Raw genomic sequence first — 24538 nt, 5'->3', positions numbered from 1 at the left:
TGGCTTTGAGCTCATGATCCTCCTGTCTCAGCCTCCCCAGCTGCTGGGATTACAGGAGTGTGCCACCACACCCATTGCCAAGGCTTCTTTGAATATTGGATTTCTGTGTATTTTTTTTTTTTGTAAACCATAAAATAGCATATTGCATGTAATTTCTGGTTTCAGTTTCCTTTGAATGAGTAGAGAATTTAGCCATTTCTGAGATAATCCAAGTACAGAAATCCTTCCCAGTTTTCATGGTGTCAAATATTCTGTCTTTTGTAGTGCTACCTAGCATATTAACAATTTTTTGGAAATACCTTTATTATTTTTAAGCATTTAATCTGGTTTTCATAGATACAGTAAACCTCTTTATTCACAATTGTGTCTTATTGATTTGCACAATATCTTATTAATTGTGTAATTATAATAAAACTGCCATAAACTGGCTGGGAGCAAACCCACCTCTATCGTAGTTAGCTTATTTTCCACAGAGCAAAGCAGGCTTTGGGCACTCAGTGTTTTGTGGGAGCAAATTCATGTTTTACAGAAGGAAAGGAGAGCAGCAATTTATCTGATGAGTTACTTAGGTGGAGGTTAGTTAGGTTAGTTAGGAGAGTTCCTACTGTATATGCAGCTAAAACAATAAAACAAAACAAAAAAACGTGTATATGTTGGGAGTAAAAATGCCTAAAGTTTGAATTTCCATTTGCTGCTTCCTCACTGTCATAAACATCCTTATTGCTATCTGCCTGCTTTTCTATTTTTGCTCACCTCTGCTGGTATTTCTTAAATTCAAATTAGAATCATAGACTTAAATGAGAATCATTGACATGTAGATATCTGACTTAAAAATTCAAGGCTGTGATTATATCTTCAGGGGAAAAAATTACTGAGTTTAAAAAAAATGCTGAATTATCTTGTAATTTCTTGATTACTTGTCCTGAGGTCTAGAAATATGAAATATGTAAATAAGTTTCCATCTTTCTCTTTGACCTGCATTTTTAGTCCTTTTCTCTGGGAATGAGAAACAAAATTGTTAAAGATGAGTTTTATTTCCTTGTCCACTCCCTGTTTTTAGGAGTCTGAGTCATAAACAGTATCAAGTGTTGAGAGCTGACTTCTTTTCTTCAGCTAAGAAGAAATCTGAAAATGGGAAAATTATCCCTAAGTCTAGAGGAGATATTGGTGGGGAAAGTTCAGAGATAAATAGAAGCATTGATGATTTCTACCAGAATTCCATCCTGGATGATCATAATGATCATAATATCTACCATTTATTGGTCATTTGCTATTTTTTATGTGACACCCTGCTAAGCACATGATGTGGGTAATAGATGTGGATGCCCAGTGGTATCCAGATGGTAAGATAATCTCCCCCAACCCCCCAAACCCTTCATTTGCCAAAACTGAAAAGAATGTATATGCCAGGCAGTGCTCAGGGCCCTTGACTCCTCTGCACAATGGGTTAGAGTGGAGCTGTTTTGGGCCACTGCTGCATGCTGCCTTCTAGAGAGATACCTCTTCCTGCACAGAGGTTCTTTTCTCAGACTCCAAGGCAACCGTATAGCTGTCTCCAAGCAATATTCCAGTTTCTGCCCTATGTTCCCACAACTTCCCCACCCCCTAGTCTCCAGGGGCAGACTACTTTTCTCTCTACCCCTCTAAGCCACCCGCATTTCCAATGTGTGATCCTCTAAGGTAGGGTTGCCAGATGAAATATAGGATGACTAATTAAATTTGAGTTTCATTAAGATGAAATTCATCTCTCTCATCTGTATGCTGTATGTCTATTTCTGTATGTCTATTTCTATCTCCTCTCTCTCTCTCTCTTTCTCTCTCTCTCTTTCTTTTAATGTAAGTTATGTCACACATATTGCATGAACCTAGGTCTTCCCAAATAAAGGCCTGAATAGGGGAGATCAACTCTGACCTCAGACCATTTCCCCTTTAGCTAGGGAACATGGAAAGGACCTTAGTTCTCCTCTGGGTCAGGGGAATGCAGAGATGAATAACACGAGGCTGTCTGACTTCACTTAAAAAGGTGAGGAGAAAAGTGTTTCACTCTTTTTGAGGAACTTGCTAGATGACAAAAATAAATAGAATGTTACATTCTACTGTCATGTATAACTAAAAAGAGCAAATTAAAAAAAACACTGGATAATTTTAATTATAAAATTTTTTAAGGACTCAGCTCTGTTATGTTTACATGATTTTACTTATGCCTCACAATGAGTTTCTTGAGTAGGAGTTGAGATCCTGTTTGACAGATTAGGAAATTCAGCTGTGAAGGAGCCAAGCCTGCTGTCAAAATCTAGGAGCCTTTGCAATCTAGGTCTTAATACAAAGTGAGTAGTTTAAGTTAGGCTCATTTAAAACTGAAAGTTTTAAATTAGTTTGAATCAGATTAATTTAAATTAATTAAATTAAATTTCAGAAAGTTGCACTCTTGCCCATGCATTTAAAAAAAAAAAGTGACTTGGGTTTGATGCAGGATGATGGAAATGGAGACGATTCATAGCTAATTTTTAACTTTTATTCTTAACTTTCCCATTTGTGAAATGTCAAGTTATATTTACTTCATGCATTCAGTGAGTAGGATCAAATAGACTCTGTGACAAGGATTGGGATGTGAGGAATTTATCTGGGGGTGACCTTAAGGGATATTGGTAAGGGGTGGGATATCAAGAATGGAAAGGGAGGAAAAAGAAAAAAATATATAGACTGGAAAGGGGAGACAGCCAACAGAGAGTGAAAAGTAAACTCTAGGCTATTGCTGTAGGCAATTGGTGCCCAGTTCTGGTAGGTCCTCAAGAGAAACAGTAGAACTCACTTTGGAGTTATCCCACCAGAGGGCAAGGGAACTGGGGTATTTATCCAAACCCTTCCAGACATTGGTTGGAGGCTGTTTCTCTCCCAGGCACTCTGGTTTGCTCATATGTAGGCTGATCATGCTCTTGGCCAAGGAATACCCAGGGGACAATGAGTGCTAGGGGAATATGGTAGAGATCAGATCCATGGCTTTGACTATACCCCACCTCAGACTCTCTTCTAACAGGTTGTTTCCTCTTCTCATTGCCCAGGTTGTGTGAATATTGAGAAGGCAGATATTTACTTCCTTATGGATGGGTCTGGCAGCATCGGCCCAGAGGATTTTCTTGAAATGAAGGTGTTCATGAATGAGGTGATAAAGATGTTTCAGATCGGGCCTGACAGAGTGAGATTTGGAGTCGTTCAGTACTCAGACAAAATGAAAAGCAAATTTATCCTCAGCCAGTACACCAATGTGGCAGAGCTGAAGGCAGCCATTGATGACATCCAGCAGGGTGGAGGTGGTACTGCGACTGGGGAGGCCCTGAGTAACATGACTCGGGTCTTTGCAGACACAGCCCGAATCAATGTGGCTCAATATCTTATAGTCATCACTGATGGCAAATCTTCAGACCCCGTGGCTGAGGCTGCAGAGAGATTGAGGGTAGACGGAGTCGTCATTTATGCTATTGGAGTAAGAGATGCTGACGTTACTGAGCTTCAGGAAATAGCAAAAGACAAGGTGTTTTTTGTGTATGAATTTGATTCCTTGAAGGCCATCCAACAAGAAGTGGTACAGGACATCTGCTCCTCAGAGAGTAAGACATTTTTTTTACTTCACTTTCTCTTTCTCAAGTTATATGTGTCTAATCTACTTGAATAGGCTTCATTCTCTAAGTGTGATTCACTGTTGACAAGTCAGTAATGACATCCTAAAGTGACACTGACCTGGAATAAACCAAGCTGGTCAAATTTTATAGCATCACCAAATAAATAGCTGTTTCTTATTTTGAGAATGGTCTGTGTTGAGTTACAGAAATTTAATTTTATTGACTTCCTCTTCCATTCCCTTTGAAATCTTTTCATGTTGTGTATGTTAACCCAGACTATCCCTGGGAACTTGGAATTAATTAGTTTCAGACTCTGAATGAATATTCTGTTCTGCTCTTTTTCCTCCCAGCCTGTAAGAATAGAAAAGCTGACATTATCTTCCTGATAGATGGTTCAGAATCTATCTCCCCAAAAGACTTTGAAAAGATGAAGGAATTCATGGAGAGGATGGTGAACCAATCCAATATCAGTGCTGATGAAATTCAGATTGGCCTTTTGCAGTTCAGCTCAACCCCTCAGGAAGAATTCAGGCTCAACCAATATTCCTCAAAGGTGGATATTCTCAGAGCCATCTTGGCTGTCCAGCAAATGAATGATGGTACCCGCACGGGGAAAGCCTTGAACTTCACTCTGCCTTTTTTTGACAGTTCAAGAGGAGGGAGACCCAATATTCTTCAATATTTGATTGTGATCACGGATGGGGTCTCTCAGGATAATGTAGCCATACCAGCCAAGGCTCTCAGGGACAGAAACATAATTATTTTTGCCATTGGGGTGGGAGAAGCCAAAAGTTCCCAGCTTTTCGAGATTACGAATGATAGGGATAACATATACTATGAAGAGAAATTTGAGTCCCTGCAGAACCTGGAGAAGAAAATTCTTTATAAAGTCTGCAATTCACAAGGTGAGTGACAGAGAAATTATTTGACTCACAAGTCATCATAGGTGTCAGGAACCCAGTTGGCTCTGTTAATGTAAAACTTGATCCTTCCAGGTAGACTGGGGGGTGGGGGGGTGGATGGGAAGTTGACTTTTTAGGATCTAGGCACTTGACACTGTGGTTCACCTTCTCCTGGGGATTATTTTAATTATTTCCATAGTCACTACAGTGGTCTCTTTTTGTTTTTTTCAAAAATGTTTTTCTACTTATTTAGTTATAAGTGCCTACACAAAGCAGGAAGCACTGTTGTATATCTTTATTTGTGGTGCTAGGGATCAAATCCAGAGCTTCTTGCATCCCAGGCAGACACTCTACCACTGAGCTGCATCCCCAACTGAACCACTCTGGTCTTGAGAGGCCTGAACCTTCTCAGAACTCCATCCCCACAATTCCTCACAGCTCTTCCTCTTATTCCTTATGGCAAAGATAAACCAGACTGGAGTGTGTGAGCACAACCCTCTGAAGGGTTAGGCAACAGGAAAATAAAGCAGAAGACAATATCATTTAGGCAGTCTCTCCTATGAAACAGAGAACATAGTCTTCTTTTGGTGTGTGTTTGAACATGGTTTTTGAAAAATTGATGCATAAGAGTTATATATAATAGGACTATTAGAAAACACCGCCTTTGCTATGAGGTGCTCTACAAGGGTTCCTCTGCTTTGTTGCCAATCAGCTTCAGTTATGGCAAGGTCATCTTTAATTCCTCTTCTCCTTTTCTGTGGTATTCAGGATTGGATCCACTGTGCTCTATTACTGAGCTACATTTGCAGCATTTTATTTTTTATTTTGAAACAGGGTCTTTGTTAAGTTGTTGAGACTGACCTAGAACTTGTGATCCTCCTGCCCCAGCCTCCTGAGTAGCTGGGATTACAGGAATGTGCCACCACATCCCACTTTCAATCCAGTTTTTTCCCCCTCAAGCTTTCTTTCTTTTTCTTTTTACTTTGCTACTAGGGATTGAACCCAGGGGCACTCAACCACTGAGCCACATCCCCAGCCCTACTTTGTATTTTATTTAGAGACAAGGTCTCACTGAGTTGCTTAGTGCCTCCCTTTTGCTGAGGCTGACTTTGAACTCGCAATCCTCCTGCCTCAGCTTCCTGAGCTGCTGGGATGACAGGCATGTGCTACTCAAGCTTTTTTTCTAAAATAACAATGGCTAGAGACAGGTGTTTCTCCTCCTGACAGCCTGGCTCTATTCTTCTGCTCTTCTTTCCCAGGGAAGAGAGACCTAGAAAATGTTTGTAAGGAAAGCTCCAGCTCATACCCATATGCAGTGAGGTTTTACAGCAAGCCACATTATCATCAGAATAGCTAGCCTTTAAATAGTGTGTGAGTGTGTGTGTGTGAGAGAGAGAGAGGAGAGAGAGAGGGACTGCTTCAAAGGCTTTTATATATTAAAATATTTAATCTTTATATAGCTCTATGACATAGATAGTATTTTAAAAAATGAGAAAGGAACTCAAGACATAGATCAATTGGGTTATTTGACCCAAGTTAATAGCAGAGCTGAAGTTTGAGTCGAGGCAATCGGGTTCTAGAATTTATGTGCTAAAAATTTGCATTCTGCTGCCTTTTGATTTGGTACACTAGAGCAGAGGGTAACAGGATCTTTCACACTTAAACATATTTTTGAGTCACCTAGATATCTTGTGAAAGTGCAGATTTTGATTCAGTAGGTCAGGGGTGGGAGCCTGCATTTCTAACAGGCCCCCAGGTGGGTCCTCAGACCACTATTTAAGGAGGGAGAGACATATATGATAGAGTAGAGAAGCATCACAAGGATGGCGTGGTACAGCATAGAGTGTCTAGGATGCATATAGTATAGCATAGCATCGTGTAATAAGGTAGAGAACAGAATCATGTAGAACAAAGTACGTGGAACTTAGGAATCTCAGCATTCCTAGAAAATATATAGAAGATCATTTTGTAATTTTGTCTCTAAATATATATACACTATTAATTGGATTTAGAGGTTTTTATTGAATACTTTTAGGTTGAAAAAAGGGGAGGGAAGATGGCTCACCTCCGTGCTTTTACTTATGTGTCTCTTGACAAGGTTCTACCACCTTCGACCTGGAGGCAGAACATGGGCTTTTGACATTTACAAAGCACTTTCTCACCCTCTGTCTTACTGGATACTTCACAAGTATCAAAAAAATCTTCTTATCAATTAGGATGTTTTTACCTATAGAGGACACAACTTAAGCAATAATATATTATTTCATATAACTAGAGATCTCAAGGAAGGGCCATCTCCAGGTAGGGCACAATTGAGATTCTTAACGTGGCTCTTCCACTGTGTGCACAGCATGGTTTCTAACGTGTTGGACGGTACACAAACATCTACTAATCCCATCAACTCCATGTGAAACTTATGCTATTATTATGATGCCCAATTTACAGAGGAGAAAAACAAGGCAGAGAGAGAGAGAGAGAGAGAGAGAGAGAGAGAGAGAGAGAGATAATAAACACAGTTGGAAAGTATTGGAAGCAGGGTTTGGATTCTCCAGTAGTTTGATGTCAAAAACCCAAGAACTAATCATTATGTATGCGTAGGGAGCCTTTTAACGAGAAGCTGGGGCCCAAAGTGCACCAGCATTTATTTTGGAGGTGGAGGCTTAATTTTGGAATACTAGGATGAGATCTCTGCATCCTATCAAAAAATAATTTTTTTTGATACCAGGGATTGAACTCAGGGACACTGAACCACTGAGCCACATCCCCAGATCTGTTTTGAATTTTATTTAGATACAGGGTATCATTGAGTTGCTTAGTGTCTTGCCATTGCTGAGGCTGGCTTTGAAATCGAGATCCTCCTGCCTGAGCCTCCCCAGCCTCTGGGATTATAGGCGTGTGCCACCATAGCCAATTCCTATAAAACCTTTAAAGTCCAATTTTATAGAACATTAAATAAATATCTTTGCTTACACTGTCTAAAGAAGATCATTTCTTTGCCGTAGTTGAGGTGAATTTGGAAATCATTTGAAAGGAATGCATGTGTATAATTATTTTCAAAATAAGCATGGATTATGGGCTATCCTGCATTAAGTAGTGCAAATTCTTCAGGCATCAAGGTCCTATTTTTGTTTATAAACAAGTAGACATTATCCTGGAGAGAAGAAATACAGGATTCCTGCTTTTCTTTTCAATTTATTTTGCAAAATGCAGTAAATTAAGATTTATGTTTATCTTCAACTTTGTCTTTAACTTTCTGGATGAAATTGGCTAGACACTTTAATAATAGCTGGAACATAATTAATTACAGAATTCTGGAATCACAAAGCTGAAAAAGACCTAGACCTTAGAGATTATCTGCCAAGGTTCAACCTTCTCCATTAATAAGGGAAAGATATTGCTTCTTGCCTTTGTCAATTACAGAATAAAGCCAGCTGAAAATGTTCTAGGGAAAAAATGTAAATTAGAAAATGTCAGAATAATATACCATTATGATAAAAGAAAATCCCTTTTTCCCCTGAAAATAGGTCTAATATAGAAATGGGATTAAATCAGTAAAAGTTCTTTCTTATGAATTTGAACTAGAGATTTAAAAGACAAATTAAAACCAAGCTGTTTTTTATGAAAGGAGGAGAGGGACACATTTTCTGTCTTGGCAATTCCAGAAACATATCTGACCAGCTAGTATGGAGTATGATATTTAGGGAATTAAAAATTCATGGCTCAGCCCTGGATCTCATGTCCTTAGGAAACTTTAAACTATTTCGTTCATGTCCTTTTTCATTGGTGAAGCGTCTCCCCCAGATCTGCAGTTTTGTTTTTATTGAATTAAATATTCCAGTATAAGAACGTTTAAGGAGAAAATGTCCACATCACATATCTTGCTTTTCTTAGTCTTAAATTATGCTTTTGTTCACAAGTGGCCCTTTAATTGTTGATAATTTATATTTCAACTCATTCATGTAGATTCTAGCCCAGCTGTGACCACTAACGTTTGCATCCTCAGTGGAATTTTGTGAATGGTCTCATTAGACACCTGAGAGTATAGGTATAACCTGAAATATCCGGGTGCCTTCAAATTCTTGATAAAGCCTCCCCAGGAGGGCTTAACAATTTTCAGGCAGAGGAAGCAGAAAACTCAGGATTATATTTAGTCTTGACCTTTTCTAAGATCTCTCACACCCCTAAAAAAAGGTGTGAGTGCGCTTGGTAGATGAGGAGGAAAACTTCCAGTGGAGAAAAAAATAGTTACAAATAACACTGAAAGAGACTCAAGGTTCATTTATAGCCCCTTCTGCACCCACTTATCAAACATTTAATGAGCGTCTATGGTAGGCCACGGGAAAATAAGATGACATAGTACTTACCTTTAAAGAACCTGGTTTAGTCGGGGAGAAGGTCAAGTAAAATCATAATGGACATTTGGGGACACTTTATAGCTTAATCTGAGGAGGTGGGGACAAGAATCAGAGATTGCTTGGGAGTGGGTGGGGCAGGCACTTGAACTTCTACTTGAAGGACTTGTATAAGTCAACCAAATCAGGACAGAGAATGAGAAAACACTTCAGGCAAGAGGGTACAGGATCTGCAGAGACAGAGGTATGAAGTAGTATGCATTGTGTCAGTTAGCTTTTACTGTGTAACAAACAATCCCAGGCTTAAACAACCACCATTCTTTAGCTTGTACTTCTTTTCAGGTGCTTCTTTTAAGACCAGCTTGAAGGATACTGTCTGTAACTGTAATTTTATTTCTTCTTCACCTTCAAAGGATGCAGCATGGATTTGTCTGTAGGAATTGATATTTCAACTCCTGCAAAGCAAGTTCAGCAGAAACTTCAAGAGTTACTTCCAGAGTTGATGCAGCAGCTGGCTTTGCTTTCTAACCTCAGCTGTGGTACTCCTGGTCAGATCAACCCAAGGTTCCGCTACTTGCTTCCTGGCTCAAACGGTCAGCTTATCTTTGACTCAGGCTTTGAGAAATACAGTGATGAGACCATCCAGAAGTTCTTGGCTCATCAGGTTGAGAAGAACAGCCATATGGATGTAGACTTTTTACAATCCTTGGGAGATAATGCTATCAACCTTTCTTCTGCTAAAGTAAAGGTAATTAATACATGCTGAGAACCCATGCTATGGAGCCATTAGTCAGGATAGAATGGGGACCTTCTATCTTTTGTAACCCATGTCAGTGGAAATGTTCTTTATTGGAAAGTCTACATAAGAAGAAAACCATATTCTTGCCTATTAAGAATCAACTAGAGATATATTCTCATTCAATCAGTAAATATTTATTGAGCCCTAGAGGCTCTGCACTAAAAAATGCCTGTAGGGATGAAAGAATAAAGTCTGCCCTCAAATTGTCCAAAGTTTAGTGATCCTGATTTTTCTGTGGCATAAACTCATTCCAAAGACAATTTGAAGTACGTTTTAAGACCGCTTTGTTTCTTATGGTAGCTCATTACTGTTACTATTACTATTATCAACTATTACGGAGTTGGTTTCCACTGTTTTTCCAGCCAGCACCTTGGACTGTCTTTAGTGACAGCTAATGGCTCTCTAGTGCAGCCCACTCCTCAGGCCCCTTCCTCCCTTCTGGCTGTGCCTAACTATATACTCCATAAGTCCTCATAGACACAAGATTTCATGTGACATTGATTAAGTGACATTCCCAAGCTTTGTAATTTACATTTGAGTTTTCCTTAGATCATGCATCCAATGGATTTCTTTCTTTCTTTTTTAATATATCTTTATTTTATTTATTTTTATGTGGTGCTGAGGATCGAACCCGGGGCCTCACACTTGCTAGGCGAGCACTGTACCACTGAGCCACAACCCCAGCCCCCATTCAATGGATTTCTTGACAAACATAATTTATTTTTTAAACTAAAATTTTCTATGAATAAAGTTGACACATTTTAATTGTGGAAAATGCATAGAAAACCAACAAAAATAACAATACCCCGCACTAAAAACAACAAAAAACAACCCCCCCATCCTTCTTTTTGAAGTTTTTTTTTTTTTTTAAATACTGGGGATTGAACCCAGGGGTGCTTTACTATGAGCCACAGAGCTACATGTCCAGCCATTTTTTTTTTTTTTTTTTTTTTAATTTAAGACTGGGTGTCGCTGTTGCTGAGCCTCGCCTTGAACTTGTATCCTCTTGCCTCAGCCTCCAGAGTTGGTGTGCATCACCTGGCCGGGTTTAAGAAGCATTTTTAGTGAAGAGTTTAAGCTGGCACAAATCCCCTCCCCTTTTTCTTCTCCAGGGGAAAGGGGAAGTTGACAAATATGAATGTGTAATAAAATAACAAATGAATAGGTGAAAAGTGAAGCACAGAAAAATTCAGTCTCATTTTTAAGAAATGTGCAATTTATAGCATCCATTTCCCCCCTTCCTCCTCCTCATCCCCTTCCTTCCTCCTCGTTTTGATCCCTTGGCTTCCCTCTCTCTCCCTTTCTCTTCCTTTCCTCCCTCCCCACCCCTACAGGTCCTTTTAGTGTTTACAGATGGACTGGACGATGATTTAGAGAGACTGAAGATAGCTTCGGAGCTCCTCCGCAGCAGAGGTAAGGGGCGGAGTTGTCCTCCCTTGCCCGGGCTCCTCCCACCAGGCACAGAGGCTCTGCAACTCTCCAGAGGGTGTGTTAGCCCAAGTCGATGGAGCTCAGTCCCCAGAAGCTGATCCCCAATCTCCCCATTTGTAGGAGCCAGGGGTATTTAGGACTGAGAGACACCTCTTGCTCTTAGCATCTCTGACATAGGGATCTCTCTGGTTAAGACAGCTGGCCAGTTTACCAACCTGGCATCTGCTTCTGAGCGTGGGTTTTTTTTTTTTTTTTCTTTTCCCCCCCTAAACTCTGGTTTCAGCCTCAAACTGGGCCTTATTGTTTGCACTGCCATTCCCTCTAAACGCTCCCTACTTCTTACCCCCTTTCCACTTTTTCCTTCCTTTCCGTCTTCAAGGCTTGCTGCGCTTATCTATAGGGCATATTTTGAAATTAGAAGGTGTCCGGTGCGCTAGGTGCCAGCAACCCTGCACTTGGGCTGCTGGCGTGATGAGGGGCCGGGTGGCTGGATTTCGGTGCACGTTTGCTCCCTCTGCTGGACGTCCTTGTGCAGCACGATTTGTTCAACGGTATGCAGTGACTCTGCCAGTTCCCATTTTGAGTCACAAGGCTCTAAAGCAAACTCAGGATGAACACTCAGCCACTTGACTTGTTCAAGTTCCCTTCATCTTTTTTTCCTTGGTAGAGTATATTCAACATATTCTGCTGGGGATGGTTAATGGTATGATGGATATTTTCTGTGATAACTTGCTTCCAGCTTAATTTACCTGGTAGATTGCCCCTGGAGGTTTAAATTTTTGCAACTTTTCTGGAAGAGATTTGGGAGGAGGTGACAAGAAACTTTAAATTTTGCCTGCATGGTAGGTCAGCAATTCCATTGCCAAGAATTTATTTCTAATGAATAATTAAGGTTGTGTACACAACTTTTAACTATGAGGTTTTCCGCAACTTATTTACAATAATAAAAAGTTGATTTGTATTTGTCCATAATATCAACAGTAATATTTGTTCTGACATTCAACAAACATGGTGAGTTCTAGCTGAATTTCTAAATTATTCTTGCCCCTTTGTTATCTGTTGTGTGGACAAATCCAGATAAGCTCTTAGTAAGTGCATTGGAAGAATAGACTATGCAGTATTAATAAGCTATCTCCAAATCTCAGCTTAAATTGGTAAGAACATGTTCATTTCATGCTTCCTATTTATCACTCAAAGACTCAGGGTGCAGGAGGATGTTTCCCAACAGATGCTTTTGTAATTGCTGGGGCAGGGGAAAGGAGATGGGGCTAATTATGCGCTACTCTTAAAACTTCTTCCCCAGGAGTGCCACATGTCACTTCTCACATTTCACTGGCAAGAACAAGCCACATGACCACTTCTTACTTAAAATATTTTACTGGTAGGGAATTAAGTTTCACTGAGAGTTTATAACTTTCCCAAAGAAGTGTGGTCCTATTGTGCATCCTTAAGAAAGGGAACCAGAAAGTGCATAAGGAGTCGCAATGATAACCACTATTTCTAAGAGTGAACCATAAGTTGATTTCAGGGATGGGTTTAGAAGGATGTAACAATACAGTAAGGGCAGAAAACTATCTATGATATGAAAAAAGTAGAGGTATGAGAGAGCTGTGAGTGTGATTTTTGTTCCATTTAACTGCTAACTTTCAACTGGTGGGAGTGAAAGGTATTGGAACAATTCTTCAAGAAGAATGCTGTGAACTGGTTTGTGTATTAACATGTTGGATTCAGGATATGGGAATGGTGGAATGACAGATGAATATGTGGGGCTGAGACAAAGGCCATTCAAAGGACATGCAAATAAATCTCCCATCTGTTGATCTTTCAAAGGATTCTCTGGGCTCCTAATCATTGCCCTGGAAGGTGTGCATAAATTAGAAGAGCTTCAGGAGCTAGAATTTGGCAGAGGATTTTCATATACACAGCCTCTGAGTATCACTCTACAATCCCTCCCAAGTGTCTTACTGAAGCAACTTGTAAGTTCTATTTTTGAAACACCATCTTTCACTAGGTCCTAATAATTATGATAATTTGTAAAACCTTGAGGGAATTTTGTCTGTATTATTGTATAATGTGATACAGGTCAGTATGGATGGAAAAAATCACATGTGATATGGATTCTGTTTTTCAGGACACAATTGTGGAAAGAACCTGCTGCAATATGTATGCCAAGTGTTTTGGAGAAGATGGGTACAGAGGTGATCATGGGTTTCCTGGGAGGAGGGTAAGAATTTTTTTGGGTGTGGATGGGGAAGGGGAGAGAGATGGCAGTCCACTATCCACCATACACTAGGTTCTACACTATGTATTTTATAAACCCTTCCTAATTTTTTCCTCTTAACAAACTTTCAAGGTTGCTGTTATTTTATATAAGTGAAATTGAGGCTCAGAGAGGGGACATTGCTTTCCCAAACTTGCAGTCATGAGGTTTAAACCCCACTTGTCTACCCGACTCCAAGTTTCCTGTTCTTTCTGCCATATTTTGCTGCCTACTTAATATCTGACAAATAATGTCACGAATTCTACCATGGCAGAGAAATTTTCACTTACCTACCAGATTTTTACTTATCCATTAGCTGCTGTTTTTAGTGTAGTAAATGCTTCCCCCCCCTTATCTAACATTATTTTTTATAGCATTATACATCGAGAAAAGATGCAATTGCTGGTTTCATGTAGCAGTTAATTTACACCTCTGTTAATTCTAAGCAAATTGATAGGGAAATAAGTATGCAACACAAAAATGGTCCTCAGGTATCCAGGGCAGGCAAGGTTCCTTCTCACAGGGACTATAGCTTTATGATGAGGACACAGTTACAGATCCACATGTAAGGTTGAGTCAGACTTGTTGGTTCTCTTTGGAAGATTTTTCCATGAACTTCTTGGAATGAGCTCTTACTGGCTTTTCAGGTTAATCTTGTTAACTTAGTATAATAAAGAGTGTATAACTACCTTTTAAAAAATAAATTATAGTTATGTCTTAGCATTAGCTCCCCCCCTCCTGTTCTTTCATATCAGAATTGAGAATCAGAAAATCAAGTTTGGGAACTTCTTGACCTGTGTTCTTGGCAACTCAGAAAATGTTTTGAAATTTGACTGCTCTGCTTTTTCTGTTTGTTAGAGTTCAGTGATTGTGTCACTGGATAGGAGTCCCAGGAGGTTCCTCCAGAAGGGAAAGGAGACCTGCATTCAGCCCTGGCAGGTTTTTTATTTAGGCTGCAGGAAGGAATTTCAGGACACATGGAAAGAAGTGCAGAGGTTTATTTAGGAAAGCAAACGGCAGAGCCGGGCATGCTCTCAAAGGCAGGGGGTGTGTGGGTGCTCGAGTGAGGTGTGCTTTTGGGGTCCAGGGCTGCTCTTGCAAGTAGTGAACATGGGGTGCCTGCAGGGGTGGCGTCAACCTAATGAGCTTGATCCCTTTGATTGTGGAGCATGGAGCAGTTCCCTCCCCCAAGACAGCTCTTGGTCTCTACCCGAGTCTTAAGTTTTTAAATATTATCTCTCTAGGCTTCTTTTAATCCATCTAAACGTACATTCTGTAAAACAATGAAGTATGTAGGGACTAAATAACCGGACTTACAGTACTCTAAGATTTACTGGACCTCCTAAGAATTCAGGCCTAGAGGAGAACATGCCTGGGGAGAGAAGGTGAGGGCGTTCGTGTATTTTTAGTTATTTTAAAATTACAGTCCCTCTTTCCTTCGCTGTTTGTCTCCTTTCTGCCTGTCCTGCCTCAGCTAGTTGTACTGACTTTCATGTCTTTGTGGATCATAAAAGAGCTTCCCCCAGTCCCACCCACTCCTGTTGCCTCAAACAGAAGATCATTCATCCAGAATTTTGTTGTACTCAAGGCCTAAAAATTTGTTACAGGAGTTGATGGATACTGACCCGATTCTGATGCTAAAAATCAGGTGGAAATGGAGGAAAAAACACAACTTATTAATCAAGTGTTAGAACTTCAACACACACATACCTTCAAGATCTCCCTGCAAGAGTAGATGCAGTTAAGGAAGAAAAATAAAAAAACAAGTTTTTGGACAATATATAGAAAACCTCCTGTCTGCTTCTAGTGTTTTTCAAATAACTGACACAAAAAGCAAGAGAAAGTCGGAGGTTGATTCCCCGCCCCCTCTTTTTTTCAGAATTACTGCTGATTTTTTTTTCTTTGAAACTTGGATAGATTCCAAAAGTTACAGTATCTTTGTGGCCTCATTGAATTCTTGTGAAGATGATATTTGCTTTGATGTATAAGTTTAGCACTGTCTTTTCTTATAGGTTTAGTAAGATGTACAAGAAAGTAACTACCACATTGTGAAAAAGTGACCCAAATCATATACTAGGTATACAGATTTGTGTACCCTCTCTACAATCTGGAGTCTCTTCTCCATTTGCCTCTTCCTCCCTGTTTCCCTTCCTCTAAGGGGAGGGGAAGATTTCACACTGGAAAAAAGTAATTTTAATAGTAAATCACTTTTGAGAGTAACCTGAACTCTTAATTGTTGAAATGTAAGCAAAATAAGATGCTTTCTTAGCCAGGGCTTGCCATTTGTGATATTTACCAATAAGACAGGATGGTTGATTGAGATTATAAAAGAAGATTTTTCTGTGAAACTGAATCGTCATATTGGAAAGATTTGTTAAAAACTTCCTTTTGCACAAAATAGCCCACTTAGTATCTCTGAAAAGGTACAAGTTCTGGGCATGTGTATGTGTGTGTGAAATATAGACAATCTTAAGGAAAAATAGAAATTGGGTGGAAGAGAACTTGGTAAGTAGTAGCGACCAATTCCAAATATTTTTTTCTCCAGATTCGTGTTATCTCTGGCAGAGTCTACCTTTTGGGAGAATATATATGAAAGTGGATTTAGTTTGAATTACATTATATAAGCCACATATTAAGGAGACTCATTACAGAATTTGATTTCAAGGTTTATTTGATCTCAAGGTTTATTCCTTAAGAGCTTGAATTAGTATCAGAACCATGAATAAATGTATTTATTCATGTATAATTATTGGTAATCCTCATCTCAGTATTTTATCTCACTTGTTTTCCTAGAATTATCTGTAAATTGAACTACTCGGTTGGCAGAGTTTTAGTTATTCTTGAACAATTTAAAAATATTTAGTTGGAGGATTCCACTTGATAAGGGACTTATTATCAGAAATAATAATAAAATTTTATGATAGGAAAAGAGATCCACTAATATAGCTTATGGTTATTAGATTTGGATGGCTTTTAATCACGGACTGATTTTAGAGATTAGTATAAGATTTGATGAATGACTTTAGCTGTATGAATATATAATAGACTGCAACCATTTTGCATCACTTTTGTGATCTAATTTACAAATATTTAAAATGTGTGTTGCAGTTCTGCTTTGTTGTTTAACAAAAAGCTGTTTCAAAAAAAAAATAAGGTTTGCAGTTTTAGACTAAATAAACATTTTAAGCTATAAAAGGTAAGCCAGACTTCCTTGAGAGGATATAGTTTGTATTTAGGTATGTAAAAAGAAGTAAAAAAAAAAAAAAAGACTAAACAGTTGAGTCATTCAGAAATAAACAACCTTTTCTCATGAGTCAGATGATTGGTAACCCTTTTACTTACTGCTCTTTTCTAAAACAAGGTCAATAATGGTTTTCCTTAATCTTTTAACTAGATATTGGCCTTTGAATTTTCAGATGAGAGAGAATGGCTTAAAAAAGCATTTTTGAAAAATACTAATAGTTTTATTTTCTATTAAAACAAACAGGTATTCACATTTTCCCTGGAACACAAGCCCAAAATACTTATTTTTATATATCTTAGCATATGGTTTCCAGTATCTAGTAGATTTTCAATAAAATGTCAACTCAGTAATACAAGGATATTTATTATTAACGATTTTTATTTCACCTAAATTTTTTTTTTTTTGGTACTGGGGATTTAACTCAGGAGCACTTTATCACTGTATTTTACCTAAATTTGAGAAATGAAGAACTTAAGAGTCCAATTTACTTATTTTAATTTTTTAATCTTTTTTTTCAGGGAGAGAAGGGTTTTGCTGGGTTTCCTGGCCATCCTGGTAAAGAAGGTGAATATGTAAGTACTAAATTTTCTTTCTTTCTTTTTTATAGGTTAGTCTATTTTTATTTCATTTTATTTTTGATTAACATGTTTTAATTGTACATATTAATGGGGATCAGTGTGATAGTTCAATACATGCATATGATGTGCACTAATCAAATCCAGCCTCCTTTTATGTACCATGCATCTTATTTCTTTCCTTTCGAAGAATATGGCAAAATGGGTCAAATATTAGCAATACTTAGCTGGCACTTAAGTCATGGAAGTTTTTCTCATCTGTCATTTAAGTGGGTTTAAAATATCTAAAATTACCATTTATTTATTTTATTTTATTTTTCTTAAATTTTTATTTATTTATTTTTTAGTCATACATGACAGTAGAATGCATTTTGACATATAATACATACATGGAATGTACATACATCAATCATATTATCTATTCTATTCTGCTGCCCTTCCTATCCTCCCTACTCCTCCCCTCCTCTCCCATCCTTTCTCTCTATCCAATCTAATGTGACACACTTTTTTTTAAATAAAATTACCATTTATTATAACCAATGTCATGCTTACAAATTTTTAAAGATGTAGTCTCTGGAAGGTGTTTAATGATGAATGGTGGCCATTTTGTTTTTTGTTCAGGGAATTTGATCTGAGAATGTGGTCCGAAATGCATATAAGAGCAATTGCTCATCAATGATCTAAATTGCAGATAATTTGTTATTATTATTGAGCTACATATGTAAGTGGTTAAACAAAATAAATTGAAGAAAATCCAAGCCCATTCTTTTTTTTTAAGGATTGAAAAAAAATTTTTTTAGGTTGTAGATGGACACAGTACCTTTATTTTTATTTATTTATTCTTATGTGCTGCTGAGGATCCAACCCAGGGCCTCACATATGCAAGGCAAGTGCTCTACCATTGAGCTGCAAACCCAGTCCCCATTCTTAGGGCAAGCTCAATTCTGATGCCTTCCTGGGTAGCCAAGAAGGTGGTGGAATTACAGCTGATCACTGATGGTTGGCATGTAACCCTGGATACACCGCTGGGAACATTTTAGACAAGTGAAGTTATTTATCATGTGATCACTGGTGGAGGAAAAAAAAGTATGTTATAGGGAAAATTCTGAGCTAGGAGACTGGAATGTAGTAGGGATGATTTTTATTCCATCATGCCATATGAGGCTGTGATGTCACTTGCTGTGTGGCTTCTTAAAAACCCTGCCATACATTTGGGGAGGAGTAAGTGTTAAAAAACCCATGGTTTTCACTTAATTTTCAATAATGGAAAACTAGTTTGCCACAGGTGCCTATTTTAATTTTGTATGTATACCATGGTTCTCACATTTTTGGTTTCAAAATATCTTTGCACTTATTTCCTATGCAGATTTATTGAAATATAATTGACAAGTGAAGTTGTACAACTCAGTTGTCAGTGTGTAATGGGATGATTTGATGTACTATGTATCGTGAAGGGATTACCAGAATCAAGTTAGTTAACACATCCATCACCTCACATAGTTACCTTTGTTTCCTATGGTGAGAATATTTAGGATATACCCTCTTACCAGATTCCAAGTATATAATACTTAAATGCCATATATAATTCTTGGAATTTGGTAAGTGTAAAGTCACCATGCTGTATATTAGCTCCTCAGAACTTACTTGTGACTGAAAGTCTATTCTGTCTGACCAACATCTCTGCACGTCCCTGTGCCTTGATTCTCATACTTAAAAATTATTGAGGATCTTGAAGAATTTTTGTTCTTGTGGTTTCTATCTATTGATAGAAATTAAAGCTGAGAAAACTCTTGAATTATTTACTTATTATCTTATTTCAAAATGGCAAAGCCTTGTCTTTGTGAAAAATAACCATGTTTGACAAAAAAATTAGTGAGAAGGGTGACATCGTTTGGTGTGATTAGAAGAAGGCTAGATTTGCATATTGGTTTCTGTATTTGGTCTGCTGTGATGTCACTTGCTGTGTGGCTTCTTAAAAACCCTGCCATACACTTGGGGAGGAGTAAGAGTAAAAAAAAAAAAAAAAAAGAAAATAACACTTTAGTGTTGTTAAGAAAATAATTTAAACTTTGGACCCTGGTAAGTGGGTTCTGGGGACAGAAGGAATTCTCAGCACACTTTGTGAGCCCTTGGGACATGTACCCTCACGATTTCCTTACTCCACATGGATTAGCACATTGTTTTTATTATTCTGAATGTTTGGGCATTCTGAACTACCCCTGAGCCCCAGCCCCAGCCCCTGATCCTCTTCTTAAACTATGTTTATGGGATAATTACTCAGCTTTTCTGTTTCCTCAGTAAGCAGAGCCTTAGACGTTAGAAATACAGACAGGAATGGAAGGTGTCATATTTTTGCTATTTCATTTTGAAGTGGTGAAAATATTCATTCTCATTTTTATGATGATTTAAAATATCCTTTAAGTGTTCCTTTATTTTTTTCTGCTGGGCTGGTAATTCAATGAGCTTGACTCAAGTTGGAAGAAATTACTTAAAATCTGTCCAGCTCACTGGGCCAGTGACTCCGATTTCAGACAAAACAGGACTAATAAGGCCTTGTCTGTCCAGAGGAGATGATTTTTTGTTCCCTTTCTCTGCTGTTATAACATTGTAAAACCAAGATACATGCAAGGGACATATATAATTTTAAATTTTATAGTAGCCACTTTAAAGTAGAAGGAAACAGGTAGAGTTGATTTTAATAATTCGTTTTGTTAAGCCCAACACATCTAAAATATCATTTTAACATGTAATTAATATAAAATTAATGAGATATCTTAAAATAAGTTGGTCTTCAAGATCTGGTACGGTACACTTGTAGCACATCCCACTTTAGACTAGACACATTTTGAAAGCTCAGTGGACACTCTGGCTGTGGCTACTGTATCTGACAGAGCAGTTTTAGCCAGTCTCATTTTCTTTTTAATGCCATTCTCTTAAGAAAAGGTGGCGTTGCCAGGCATTTTCCTCTGAATGGCTCTTACTGTCTTTTTCTCCCGAACAGGTCACACTGGCCTGAGCAGTGGCAGGCAGAGACCTGTCTGTGCAGATGGAATGGTTTCAGAAGGGGGCTCTGAAATCCCATTTGTAGGATCAAGTTGAAGATTCATGAGTGCAGATAGCTCGTTGTTCTGGTTACCTCTTACTAACTGATTTCCTTTCTCCTGAAACCCCTTCCAACTTTGTGGCATAAAGTAATCATTTTATTATGTTCATGGAATCTGTGGGTGGGGAAGCCAAAAAGGGAACAGAAGTAGGATGGCTCTTTTCTCTATATCTGGGGTTTCAGATGAGTTGATAAGAAAGAACTTCTTGGGCTGTAGAAGCTGGGACCAGAGGACCCAATGCCAAGGTGGCATCTTCTATCACTTGTCTGGACCCTTTGCTGGGATGGTGGAAGGACAGGCTGAGCATGAACCTCAGGGCTGCTGGGTGTGAGAGGGAGCATCCCTACAGGGAAGGTCCCCCTATGTGAAACCACGAGGCTGCTGACAGAGTCTCAGAAAGTAGCCTCACAATGTCTCTCTCATTCTGCTGGTTGGAAGCCAATCACTGAGGCCAGACCACATTCAAGCGGAGGGAATCAGACTCCTCTTAGATGGAGGAGTGGCAGGTCACAGAGTGTGGGATGGGAGATATTGATGTCCAGCTTTGGAAAATACAATGTGCCAGACTCACGAATTCTATAAATTTAAAAAATGTATCAATGTTGAGTGAGTGGCTTAGTATGGTAGAAACATTAAGATTAACTTCTCCAGATGAAACTTAAACACCATCCACTTAACTTAGAAATGCAGGTAGACTAGGGAGAAGGGAAGAGAACAGACAGTATTTAGTATCAAGCCTTGCTTTAGGCATTTTGTGTATGTTATTACATTTGATATTTGTCACAACCCTCATGTATATATGAATAGTTTCATTTTATAGATGGGGTGGTAGGAATGTGCAGAGAGTGACCTGCTAAAGATCATATAAAGAATGTTGTAGGGGCTGGGATTGTGGCTTAGTGGTAGAGCGCTCGTCTAGCATATGCGAGGCCCTGGGTTCGATCCTCAGCATCACATAAAAAAAAAAAAAAAAAAAAAAAACCAAATAAAGGTATTGTGTCCAGCTACTTTTAAAAAATAAATATTAAAAATAAGAATGTTGTAGATGTGTCCAAACCTGTTTGATGCCAGTACCTGTGTTTTTAAATTATCTCTTGCTACCTTTATTTTTATTTTTAATTATTATTACTATTATTTTTTGGCACCAGGGATTGAACCTAGGGGTGTTTAACCACTGAGCCACATTCCCAGCCCTCTCGCCGAGTTGCTTAGGTCCTTGCTAAATTGCTGAGGCTGACTTTGAACTTGTGATCCTCCTGCCTCAGCCTCCCAAGCAGCTGGGATTACAGGCCACCCTGCCTGCCTGCTACCTTTAAATATAGAGCACCTCATTTGTCCAGTCACATGGTTTGTGAAGTATTTTCTATATGGTATCTCCTGTAGTCAATGTAGCAATCCTGTGAGATCATTAGAATCAGTGTTATCTGGATCCACATTCATAAATGGGGACAATTGTGATTCGTGGAATCATGTAACAGTCCAAGGTCACCAAACAAGTTGGAAGCAGAACTCAGACCTGAATTCAGGTTCTTAATAAAAGGATCCAGAGTGCTTCTCACTTTATCATGTGCCTATTTATAGTCCCAAGCAGCTTCTGTATTTTCTGACCTTATTAAGTCTAAATTAGATGTTACAAATGTAGATTTTCTTTTGATTGAAGCTCATGGGTTGTATGAGACTTTCTAATTCATATTTAATCATTTTGGCAAAAGGCATGATTCCCTTCCTTATTCAATGCTTAGATGAAAAGCTTCTATTCGCTAATATAATTCAGTGAGTCATTCTCCAAATTCTGATTGATGTCTGCTGTATGTCAGGCAAGAGGTTTGGGGCAGGGAACTGAGCGATAAATAAATGAGACATTGTGAAGCTCACAACATGGCAGGAGATTCTAATACATAAAAGACAAACAAACAACAACAATAACAACAACAACAACAAAAACCCCCACAAAACCCTCACTGTCATAAGTGCTAAGTTGAATTAGAATCCGTGTTATCTGGAGCATTGTCATAAGTGCTTCAGAGACCTGATCAGATTGCCTACAAGGCAGTCAGATTGTTAAGGACACTGTGGTTTGAACTGGCTGGTGGTCACAGAGGCAGTTTCTTGATGGTCTCCACTTGTATCTGTCTTCACAGGGAGAAAGAGGCCCCCCGGGTCTTCCTGGACCTCGAGGTGAGGAAGGATGCATGGGTGTGAGGGGACCTAAGGTGAGTGTGACCTCAAGCTGTGGGATTCTTTCCCTTTCTTTGTTTCAACCCTTGAGTTCAAGAAAAATCTTCATTCTTCAGTATAATTATGGAGGCTTAGCTTCTCTTTAGACTGAAGGCTTCCCAGAAGTAAAGCCTCAGAAAAGGAATCAACTGCACACAGCTTACTGGGAGATGATCCTAGCAAACAGTAGCAGAGGAGTAAGGAAGTGAATAAGATATGGAGGAAATGTGACCCCAAACGATGCATTAGCAGATCACTGCTGTGGGCAGATGCAGATCACTCCTCCCTAGGGACTCTGGCAGCCAGTGTTGAACATGCACCTTGATGTTTTCCCATTTGAAGGGTGAAGTTGCTGGGTGTTTGTATACCACATCCTATCAGGCATTATCGAGGGCTGATGCTAGGAGGCCTTAATTCCCCCAGCTCTTTGGCCTGTCATGCATGTAGGCAAAGCAGGTTTTAAGTCCCAGGAAAAAACCTCAGCAAAAGAGCCGAGAGAGTGCTTGTAATTGGAAGGTAGGTTCAAGAATACTGAGATTTTAAAGGCTAAGGGGATACAGGTGGGGCACCTTTTTGAGTGATTGCATTCCAGGTGCCTCAACCTTTCATTATTGGAGAATCTCTTTTGATAAGGTAAGAAAAAAAAATTCATACAACGTAAAGTCTTTTGAAAAATTTTATTTGTTCTTTTTTGCTTATACACGACAGTAGAATGTATTCAATATAAAAGTCTTAGGGTTTTCTTGATCACAATGACCATGTCCTGTATATTCTAACAAGTTACCTTTCCACTTACTTTGCCCTGTGGTTCCTTGAAGTCTTCCCACTCTTGCTAACCAGTGTATTCTCACTTTCATTTGAAAAAAAAAAAATCTTTACAAAAATAAGTGGCAGGGTGCTGCTATTTTGCCTACTCTGTGAGGAGTAGCAAGGTGGTTTTCTCCAGGTCACAGGAAAAGGAGGGTTGTAGTAATCAGAGAACTGTGAAACCCATCACATTTGCTGGACAAGGAAAGCCTTGTCATTTTGATCTAATCTTCATTTTGATCTAATACATATATTTTCTTCAAATCAGGCAACATGGCTTCCTAAATGAAACAAAATTTCAAAAATCTCATTCAAGCCAAATTCTTCTACCAACTAAACTATATCCTCACCCAAGTCAAATTCTTTTTATTTTATTTTGCAGTACAGGGGATTGACCTGAGTTATGTCCTCGGCCCTATTTTATTTTTGATTAACATGTATTAAATGTATCTGTTAGTGGGGTTCAGTGTGATTTTTCCATATGTACATACTCTGTGCACTAATCAAATCCAGCCTTCCCCATTTTCCATTTCCCCAGCCCTGCAGCCTTCCCAACCTCTAGTAATCACTATTCTACATTCAGGTCAATTTTTTTTTTTTAAACATCCACATATAAGAGAAAACATATGGTACTTGCCTTTCTGTGTCTGGCTTATTTTACTTAATGCCCTCCCGTTCCATTCACTTTGCTGCAAATGACAGGATTTCTTTCTTCTTTATGGCTGAATAATATTGCATTGTATATATTCACCACATTTTCTTTATCAATTGATGGGCACCTAGGTTGATTCCATATCTTAGCTATTTGAATAATGCTGCAATAAACACGGGCATGCAGGTATTTCTTTGGCATGCTGATTTAATTTCCTTTGGAGACAGACAGACAGACACACACACACACACACACACACACACACACAAACACACACGTATCTCCAAAGGAAATTTATTCTTATTTCTTCAGCTCAATTATTCTTATTTCTTCTTAATTTTAGGGAGCAAGAGGATTTTCAGGAGAGAAGGTAGGTAACCGTCTCTACTCTTCTAAAACTGGATAGCAGTCTCTTTGGGAAACACAATACTGATTCCAAGCCCTTTTCCTTTGCTTGATGGGGTGAGGCTTTTAAATTTTAGGCAAAGGAGTGGGCCAGATCTTATTAATATCTGAAACGCCATGCTAATAAGTGACTATTGACTGTTTGTAAGACACGTATTTCAGTTTTGAGG

General features: G+C 38.7%; 1 protein-coding gene across 1 annotated transcript in view; it reads left to right on the top strand.

Moving 5' to 3' along the window:
• Nucleotides 1–24538, top strand: part of LOC114091369 (collagen alpha-4(VI) chain-like) — a 103710-nt gene that overhangs the window by 25943 nt on the left and 53229 nt on the right. The window contains 9 exon segments of the mRNA XM_027933853.2: nucleotides 2993–3608; nucleotides 3971–4525; nucleotides 9288–9622; nucleotides 11008–11086; nucleotides 12935–13080; nucleotides 13236–13328; nucleotides 17127–17180; nucleotides 22429–22500; nucleotides 24307–24333. Coding sequence (XP_027789654.2) covers nucleotides 2993–3608; nucleotides 3971–4525; nucleotides 9288–9622; nucleotides 11008–11086; nucleotides 12935–13080; nucleotides 13236–13328; nucleotides 17127–17180; nucleotides 22429–22500; nucleotides 24307–24333 — 1977 coding nt within the window.

Source organism: Marmota flaviventris, chromosome 8 (assembly GCF_047511675.1).
Source record: "Marmota flaviventris isolate mMarFla1 chromosome 8, mMarFla1.hap1, whole genome shotgun sequence".
In the NCBI taxonomy this organism is placed as follows: Eukaryota; Metazoa; Chordata; class Mammalia; order Rodentia; family Sciuridae; genus Marmota; species Marmota flaviventris.
The sequence above is the reverse complement of the archived record's forward strand: the minus strand, read 5'-3'. Positions and strand labels throughout refer to the sequence as shown.